Raw genomic sequence first — 9,677 nt, forward strand, 5'->3', positions numbered from 1 at the left:
TTGTAGTTACTCCACAATACTAACCTAATTGACAGAGTGAAAAGAAGGAAGCCTGTACAGAATATAAATATTCCAAAACATGCATTCTCTTTGCAACAAGGCACTAAAGTAATACTGCAAAAATGTGGCAAAGCAATTCACTTTTTGTCCTGAATACAAAGTGTTATATTTGTGGCAAATCCAATAAAACACATTACCGAGTACCACTCTCCATAATTTCAATCATAGTGGTGGCTGCATCATGTTATGGGTATGCTTGTAATCATCAAGGACTGGAGAGTTTTTTTATGATAAAAAATAAACCGCAAAATCCTAGAGGGAAACTTGGTTCATTCTGCTTTCCACCAGACACTGGGAGATGAATTCACCTTTCAGCAGGACAATAACCTAAAACAGGGGTTCGTAAAAAATTTCACTCAGGCCCCCCTTCCAGCATTGGGGAACATCACGCACTCCCTTTGTGCGCATGCCACATCTATTTCTATGGGCACAAGCACTGTTCACGACACAAACTGTTCAAACAGTTTTGCAAAATATTTTGCAGGTTTGCACTAACCAATTTCTCAATTGTACCTTGTGCATTATATTGTTGTTACATTCTATTAGTAAGTTGAAAGCCGGACTGAGTGTGCCAGTTGGAGCTCTCCCCCTCGCCCCACAGTTTGGGAACCGCTGACCTAAAACACAAGGCCAAATCTACACAAGTTGCTTACCAAGAAGGCAGACAGTTTTGACTTAAATCTACTTGAACATCTATGGCAAGACCTGCAAATTGTTGTCTAGCAATGATCAACAACCAATTTGACAGACCTTTAAGAATTTTTTAAAGAATAGTGGGCAAATGTTGCACAATCCAGATGTGGAAAGCTACGTAGACTTACCCAGAAAGACTCACAGCTGCAATCGCTGCCAAAGGTGCTTCTACAATGTATTGACTCAGGGGTGTGTATACTTATGTAAAGGAGATATTTGCAAACATTTGTAAAAACATTTTTTCACTTTGTCATTAGCTAATTTCTTTATTATATTTCAATATTACCACTTGTATTATATTATAATGCTGCAATGGCATTTTTTGTCCTATTGACCATGAATGATTCCTTTGTTCAGTTTCGAGAGAGCCTCATTATCACATGCCCTGGCCTGGCCATATGGCTGTGATTCTGTTGATTTTAATCTCAGTAATCCAACCTCAAATTAAACGTTGAGTAACTAAAAAGTAAGTAAAGTAACAACACATTATGACTACACTAAAATATGACGCTGTAAGTGTGTAAGCACAAAAACATTGAACTGAGTGCTGGTTTGTTTGGAGATTATTTGGGTGGGAGTATGGTATGGTCCAGTTAAATCCATGAAATCATAGATTGCCTCACATATGAAGTGGGCTGCAAACTTGTAAGCCTCTCTCCATGTGTTCATTTAGGAGACTGACATGTTGTGGACAGATTTGATTGGAAATACGGACTTGGAGGATAGTCATCTCAAAATGTATTTTATTCATTCAAAAGGTTAATTGGCAGATGTTTGCAGATACAGATATAGATCAAATGTCAACACATTTTCCAGTAAAATTCTTATAATATAATCCTGAGCAGCTCATACCATATGACCAGTATATGTTGTTTCCTGTGTTCCAGTTATCATAATGTCTACTCTTCAAAATCACGATCCCTGACAAAGAATGAACATTCTGGAACTTTTAAAAAATCCATATGATTGGGAGATATTCATAGTGTGGTACACATTTGCAGCAAACACTGGAAGCTGTGTTTCACAGGGGGGTTGACAACAACGTTGTACTTGGGTTGTGGTCAGCTTTGGAAGCCTTTCTCTTTTCTCCAGACTGGAACTCTGTTTGGATCTCCAGGAAGGTTTTGTTCTTCGTCTCGGGGACTACCAGGAATATGTATACCGCCACCAAGACACAAACAACCAAGAACACCAGGAAACAATACTGCTGCAACTTAGTCTGTGGGAGTAGAAGAGCAGACCAAATCCATCTAAAGCCAGCTCTCAAAACAACCATATCCTAATTCCATATCAGTTAACGGTACTTATATAAAACTAATCTGATATCAATACATATAACCTAACAGTAACCACCTTATTTTAAAGGTTAAGTATCACAAAATAGTTGGAACCTACCACAATAAATGGAAACGCCATGCCAATGAAGAAGAAGCTGAGCCAGTTCACGGACCCTCCGATCATGTACGCAGCAGGCCGTGTGGTTTGTGTGAATAACTCTGTGATCAAGATGTTTGTCACACCACCTGCAAAGGACAAAGTGAAGGTATAGCAGGGTTGGGGTCAATTCCATTTCAATTCCAGTCAATCCAAAAAGTAAAACAAATTTCAATTCAAAATGTTCTAATTGAAAAGCATTGAAAATAATTTGAATTTCAGTGTGCTTCCTGAATTGACCTAAAACCTGAGCTAAAGTGTTAGTTTTAAATTGATTTATAATCAGATGATAAATAATATTGCTGCTAGATAACACCATACTGGCATAGATTAGTTATACGTAAATTCTGTAGGTTACCTGGTCCCATGCCAAAGCTCAGTATGAAAGCAAAGACACATCCCATACTAAGATAAGGTATCCATGGGCCTGCTCCCTGTGTTCAAGGAAAGAACACAACAATAAAATCATAAACAAACTAGTGTTCCCAAAGTGGCCACCCAAGCCACATTCAGGGTTGGCAACACCAACGTAATTTATTTTATATCATTTTTTGTTATGGTAACACACACGGGTATAGAAACATACTATTGCTGACGTTACAGAAACTAGCAAGTCACATTTAATACTGCATAAGTGCAACACATGTATCTTTTTCTGATTAAAACATTCACACAAAATGGAATTGTTCGACCAAAGATGCTTTACTTGGAAGGTGAGGGTCAGAGTGAAGCAAATACACCAGAAAGCCATAAGGGTGTACCCTCCAATGATAAGCACTTTTCGTCCCAGAGATTCGATCAGCATGCCCTGAAAGACACAGCATCTCACATGACATACCAGCAGACAGGCCGTGGAGAAATATATGGTCTTCTTAGTTGAAAAACCTAATTAACATGTTTCCAGTCATAACTAGTATCACACCACTGGTATCTTCATTAAATACATTGCATTCGGAAAGGGACTGCGGTTGAAAATTAGCCGGCTGGCTAAAACCGGCACTTTTACTGAAACGTTGATTAATGTGCACTGTCCCTGTAAAAATAAAAAATAAACTCAAACTCAAAGTATTCAGACACCTTCACTTTTTTCACAATTTGTTACGTTATAGCCTTATTCTAAAATTGATTAAATTGTCATTTACTCCTCATAAATCTACACACAATACCCCACAATGAAAAAAAAAAAAGAAGCAAAAACAGACATTTTTGCAAATGTATAAAAATATATATTTTTAAATGAAATATCACATTTACATAAGTATTCAGACACTCTACTCAGTACTTTGTTGAAGCTTATTTGGCAGAGATTACTGCCTCAAGTCTACTTGGGTATGACGCTACAAGCTTGGCACACCTGTATTTGGGGAGCTTCTCCCATTCTTCTCTGCAGATCCTCTCAAACTCTGTCAGATTGGATGGGGAGCGTTGCTGCACAGCTATTTTCAGGTATCTCCAGAGATATTCAATCGGGTTCAAGTCCGGGCTCTGGCTGAGCCACTCAAGGATATTCAGAGACTTGTCCCAAAGCCACTCTGGCATTTTCCTGGCTGTGCGCTTAGTAGGGATATTGTCCTGCCGGAAGGTGAACCTTCGCCAAAGTCTAAGGTCCTGAGAGCTCTGGGGAATGTTTTCAAGGAACTCTCTGTACTTTGCTTTGTTCATCTTTACCTTAATCCTGACTAGTCTCCCAGTCCCTTCTGCTGAAAAACAAACATCCCCACAGCATGATGCTGCCACCACCATGCTTCACCATAGGGATGGTATTGGCCAGGTGATTAGCGGTGCCTGGTTTCGTCCAGACGTGACGCTTGGCATTCAGGCCAAAGAGTTCAATCTTGGTTTCATCAGACCAGAGAATCTTGTTTCTCATGGTCTGAGATTCCTTTAGGTGCCTTTTGGCAAACTCCAAGTGGGCTGTCATATGCCTTTTACTGATGAGTGGCTTCCATCTGTACACTCTACCATAAAGGACTGATTGGTGGACTGCTGCAGAGATGGTTGTCCTTCTGGAAGGTTCCTCTCCACAGAGGAACTCTGGAGCTCTGTCAGAGTAACTATCAGGTTCTTAGTCACCTCCCTGACCAAGGCCGTTCTCCGCCGATTGCTCAGTTTGGCGAAAATTGCTTTCTAGCCATGATCCCCAACATCTTGACAGAGCTTGAATAATTATGAAAAGAATAATGGGAAAATGTTGCACAATCCAGATCACTGCCAAATGTGTTTTTAACATGTATTGACTCAGGGAGCTGAGTTGTAAAGTAACGACCATATTTCTGTTATTTAATTTCTATTACTCTAAAAAAATACAATAAAAATAGTATTTTGTGTGGATTGTTGACAGAAAATTGCAATGAAATCCATTTGAATCCGACTTTGTAACACAATATAATGTGAAGGAATCCAAGGAGTATGAATACTTTTGCAAGGAACTGTAAGTCATAGAATAAATATGTTCTATGAGAACAATATTGTGGGAATACCACCATAGTATGATGCAATTTGTGATCAGTCATGTGGAAAAGAGGCATGGGGTTGCGTGACAATACATTCTGCAATATACTCCAGGCATGCTTCTAAATACTTGGATATAAAGTATCTAAACTCTGAGCAATAGTTGACACTTACACAGGTAAGGGCAGTGAGGCATTCACAGGCTCCTGTGCCCACAGTTACGTAGGGTATGTTAACCTCTGGAATTCCAGCCTCCTCAAACACATAATCTGTATAGAAATAAATCTTCAAGAGCGAGAGAAAGAGAGAGAGTTATAGAAAACTAATTAAACACAGGGGCTTCATACTATACCCTATATTCTAAAGTGTATACCATACCGTACACTCTGACAAAAATAAGCTTTCAAAAGGGTTCTTCGGCTATCTCCATAAGAGAACCCTTTTCGGTTCCAGTTAGGACCCTTTTTGGTTCCAGGTAGAATCATTTTGGGTTCCATGTAGAACTCTCACGTTAAGTTCATATAGCCTCCAGGACATGCAAGTTGTTATAGAGTATATAGACTATACTGGGCATACATACACTCTTAGGAAAAAAAAGTGCTAGAACCTAAAATGGTTCTTTGACTGTCCCCATAGGAGAACCCTTTGTAGAATCCATTTTGGTACTAGGTAGAACTTTTTGGGGTTCCATCTAGAACCCTCTGTGGAAAGGGTTCTACATGGAACCCAAAAGGATTCTAACTGAATGGAATATTGTACATTTAAACCAACATCTTCTCATCTCAGCTGACTTGAGTTTATACTGAGAAACATTGCAGCCCTGAGGGCTAATAGGGTCATGTGGTGAATTGGTCTGCTGCTGACGTACAGCGTTGATGCCGTTGAGCTGCTGGGCGGCATTGATCAGGATGATGGTGAGAACTTGCCAGCGGAGGCTGCGGTCCATGAACAGCTCCCAGGGCTTTTTGGGTTTGATCCCCATAGCACTGATCCTCTCCCTCTCCATGTCCTCCCGCTCGCGATCAAAGTTATCTGTGCCGTGGAGTTGCTTCATCGCTGTCCACAAGGAACACAAGACACAGCTCACATGGTCCCTCTCCTCTCCACGGTTAATTTGTTGTCCCTCACACTCATAACAAACAGGAATCCACTCATTCACCCAGCCAATCAAATCAGACACAGTGGGATACACAGTAATATTTATTTAAGAATCAAAGATTGTGTCACTAGAGAGACATTACCTAGCAGTGTAACCTTCTGTTATAGTATGTACTGCAGTCATATGCTTGACCCGGTATGTCTCTGAAGGGGAAATATTTCTACAATTGATGTTTCAGAGTTCCGACCCTTCTGATCTGAGATAAAGGTGGAATGATCACCCTCTCCAAAGCTTCCACTATGTGCACCATGTCAAATCAATGTTCAGGGACTGAGAGTGACGCAGCTCAGCTCTCTTTTTTAGATCAATGATTGTAGGTTACGATATAGGTTTGCACACTTTGTTCCTTCCTACTTTGTCACTGAAACAACTTTTTTTCTGTCAAAATAGTGTAAAGCACAATTAATGTTGTTGTAAGACAAGTTGTCAGTTCTTATGTGAGAGGGATTTTTACATGCGATTGAAACATACCGGTTCCACATCCAACGTCATCCCCTCTGTCGATTAGCAGGTAGCGAGGGCTCTCTGGGAACCAGGGTAGTATGAGGAGCTGCAGGAACGCTGGGATACAGGTGGTGGAGAGTAGGATGGGCCAGTACTCTTCTTTACCCAGGAGCTCACTGCAGGATCATAGACACATTTAGTGTGGGAACGCAGACAAGACATTATACACAGTCTTCATTTCAAAGTACTCTGCGAGGTAGGCTTTAGTCCAGGATGATCTTAACTTACTTAAGCGCAATCACCTGTCCAGTAAGGATGCCCCCAGTGATGAAAATAGAGGTCCCCATCGCCATGGCGCCACGAAGTGCCCTTGGAGCGATTTCTCCCAGATACAGTGGCTGAACGCAAATACCAATGCCTGCAAATCAGCAGATTGTTAGAACAAATTGCAGCACATGACTTACAGGCAAGACAGAACCTTCAATACATCTATATTTTTCAACACACTCATCTTAGAAATAAAGACTGCAAACTGCTGATGTCAACACTTCACTTGACTAACTAACTGACATATTTACCCGCATTTACTCCTGTGAAAAATCGTCCAATTATGAGCAGTTCAAATAATCCAGTGGGGTAGCTCAGGCCCATCAACAGAGCAGCCAGTAAGGCAAATGCATTGTTCATCAGCAGTGTCCCTTTTCTGTGACATAGAGAATATTTGAAAAATGAAAGGAGAGCCGCACACTCTAGGCGCTCAGATGCAATAATTGAATAACCTAATATCCAATGTTTCAACAGGCAAGCTATCTGCACCAGGGTATAGAGAATATTTGCCATTAATACAACATTTATTGAAAGTGCCTTGTGCAGATAGAAAAAATACATACAGTCAAATGGATATTGCTAAAATAGTAATAATAGCCTATGAGTAAAATTGGAGACTGACACAAATATCCAAATGGGATTTATAGCCAGTAGCCACTATTAACAAAACACTTCTCTATACCTCCCAAATTTAATAGCCAGTGTTCCACCAATAGTCGCGCCAATAAATCCACCTATTGTGAAAATGGACACGATGCTGGACCACAGTAGAGTGAGGTATTGCTCTGAGATGTTCTCTTCATAGCGCTCCAGCCAGGTTTGGTTGATGAAATTCTGCACAGACTGGACAAAGAAGGCATCCCTTACTCAATACTGCCTTGAAAAGAGAATGCATTGCTCACAGCTGAAATGTAATCATAATTTTCATTATTTTATTATTATTATACAGTTGTAAGATCTTAATTTGATCACTCTTTTGTTGCTGAGAATCTTCCTGCACCGCAGACAATGCTGATGAGCTTTGTGATTGACATAAATTCATTGAAAACCTACAGTTATATTAATACTATTGTACTTTTCATGTAACCTACTTTTGGCAATGCAGCTAATAGCATAACCACAGATGAAGCAACATTATGCATGAAATGTTTAAATCCTGTTAATGCAGGATTATTTTGTTGTGAACATATAGATCAAATTAAAATCCTACATCTGTGCCCCTGAATGTGTGTGAGAAATGTACCAACCACACAACAGTTACACAACAGTTACACAAGGCTACTGAAATTAAATGGTAGAATAAAAAAATACTCAAAAGAGTATTCTTGTTAGTGTTAAATGATTAGTCAAGATTCCCTTGTAGTGTGACCTAAGATTGAAATGGAATATAGTCTCCAGGATTGCATGTGACTGTGACTGTTTTCTGAACACACAGGCGTGGTTCAATGAGGGCAAAATACAAATTATTATCCAATGTCCTCATCATCTCATCAGTTCAATAACAACTAAACCTCTCCTCTTTAGCTATATACGTATAGTCAATTTAAGTAAACAAATATTGACAATATTGTCTTACCTTGGTGGGGGAATTGATGATCGAAATATTATAACCATATTGAAAGGTTCCTCCAATGCAAGCTGCACAAATTGCCAGTAGAAGGGATGTGTTAGGACACTGAAACCAATAACACACATACTTGGTGGATTAGCATTCCGCAATATGTACAGAATCTGTGCAGTAGTACTCTTCAACATTCATTATTAACAGAAAACGGATATCTTCAACAAGAGCAGCCTAATCATTATCATATTTTACTATTAGATAGCTTTCAGAAGTTTTCACAAGTACAGATCAACTATGTTTTAGCAAAGGTTATTAATTACAATAGCCAAGTGTAGACAATGAAGTAAACTATAGGTTTCTTTAAATATGTTAATAGTAATTTCAGGCCCCATTTGCAGATGAAGGACACTTAAAACAGTGGGCTTAGTTGATATGCATTATAATACATTTATGTAACCTATAATTCACGTTTAAACTGTCATTACAAGCAATTGTAATAATAATAATAGTAATCATAATAGTAGTAATTATAATACATTGTCATTACTGTGTTATTACTGTTGTCATTATTATTACTAATATGGTAATAACACATTGTTATGGTATTATTATGCATACCTTAATTTTCTGTTTTGTTTCCGTGATACCTTCAAGCAGAGGTTGGTATTCCGTATCTCTTTTAGTCATTTTGAGTCCTGTACTTTGTTTAATCTATAGATTTTGCTGTCAAGCAAAATGCATTTATCTTACAAGTGCAAAGTTTGCTCTAACGTACTCATCCTTAAGCAGAGTGCCGTTCGAGAATGTGGTCGATGCGCAGTAAATATACTGATTATAATACAATTGATCAGCTGTTTTAATCAGTGTCCCATCGTCTGAGCATAACATCGAATTACAGTCTAAGTTAATTCTGCACTCTTTACACAGCAACCATTGATTAAGACTGTGTGAAAGGCATTCCTCTCTCACACACCGGTTACAGATAATCTATTCTGTGTGGATATCATCATCAAAAATAAAGAAAATCTGTTATGCCTACCCTTTTCTTTAATTCTGCAGACTCTTCATTACAATCCATGTTTGGTTAATTGAGCCAGAACATTCAATAGGCACCATTAATGAAAATTAGGCAACTGCAACCTACTTATGGATTAAAAAACCTAGGCTCTTTATGGCCTGGTAACAGCCAAGGGCACACAACAGTTCTAATGTGTGATTCCATTGTAGCCTATGCTGTATAATTATCACTAGGGCGTTTGACAGCACACATCAACATTATTTTACTCTGTGCTACCAGTAGGCCTATGCAGTACATTCACCTCAAGCTGATGTGAAACAAGTTAAGAAATTGCACTCTCCACTGAGGTTGACTATCCATTGTTTTGATGTACATGTACAAAAAAACAACAACAAAAATAATAAGAGGTAGAATATAATATGGAAATATGGGATTTCACCCATTTTCATTAGTGAGGCAATTTCCCTCTTTGATCATAAAGACCTCATTGTTTGTGAAGTCAAGTGACCAACAAAGCTCATAAGCCT

General features: G+C 39.0%; 1 protein-coding gene across 2 annotated transcripts; it reads right to left on the reverse strand.

The window, feature by feature from the left end:
- Positions 1 to 1,511: 1,511 nt before the first annotated feature.
- Positions 1,512 to 9,324, reverse strand: LOC135524422 (solute carrier family 2, facilitated glucose transporter member 11-like). 2 transcript variants are annotated; one of them, XM_064952059.1, is made up of 12 exons: positions 9,172 to 9,324; positions 8,145 to 8,243; positions 7,251 to 7,411; positions 6,820 to 6,944; positions 6,530 to 6,659; positions 6,269 to 6,417; positions 5,507 to 5,694; positions 4,813 to 4,923; positions 2,894 to 2,995; positions 2,546 to 2,621; positions 2,149 to 2,276; positions 1,512 to 1,972 (listed from the first exon to the last, which is right to left on the reverse strand). In XM_064952059.1, exons 1-12 carry the CDS (start codon positions 9,208 to 9,210, stop codon positions 1,775 to 1,777), a joined length of 1,506 nt encoding a protein of 501 aa, XP_064808131.1. In that variant the 5' UTR covers positions 9,211 to 9,324; the 3' UTR covers positions 1,512 to 1,774. The 2 variants fall into 2 exon arrangements, with proteins under 2 accessions (XP_064808131.1, XP_064808047.1); XM_064951975.1 differs by lacking the exon at positions 9,172 to 9,324 and adding an exon at positions 8,751 to 9,124.
- Between the last annotated feature and the right edge of the window lie 353 nt (positions 9,325 to 9,677).

Source organism: Oncorhynchus masou, chromosome 1, assembly GCF_036934945.1.
Source record: "Oncorhynchus masou masou isolate Uvic2021 chromosome 1, UVic_Omas_1.1, whole genome shotgun sequence".
NCBI classification, from domain to species: Eukaryota; Metazoa; Chordata; class Actinopteri; order Salmoniformes; family Salmonidae; genus Oncorhynchus; species Oncorhynchus masou.

Excerpts from the sequence above, each read along its gene's own strand:
- LOC135524422 (XM_064951975.1), bottom strand. The coding sequence starts at position 8,819 with ATGACTAAAAGAGATACGGAATACCAACCTCTGCTTGAAGGTATCACG. Across the intron at positions 8,244-8,750 it reads AAACAAAACAGAAAATTAAG|TGTCCTAACACATCCCTTCT; the intron begins GTATGCATAATA and ends TATTGGTTTCAG. Across the intron at positions 1,973-2,148 it reads TGGCGTTTCCATTTATTGTG|ACTAAGTTGCAGCAGTATTG; the intron begins GTAGGTTCCAAC and ends CTACTCCCACAG.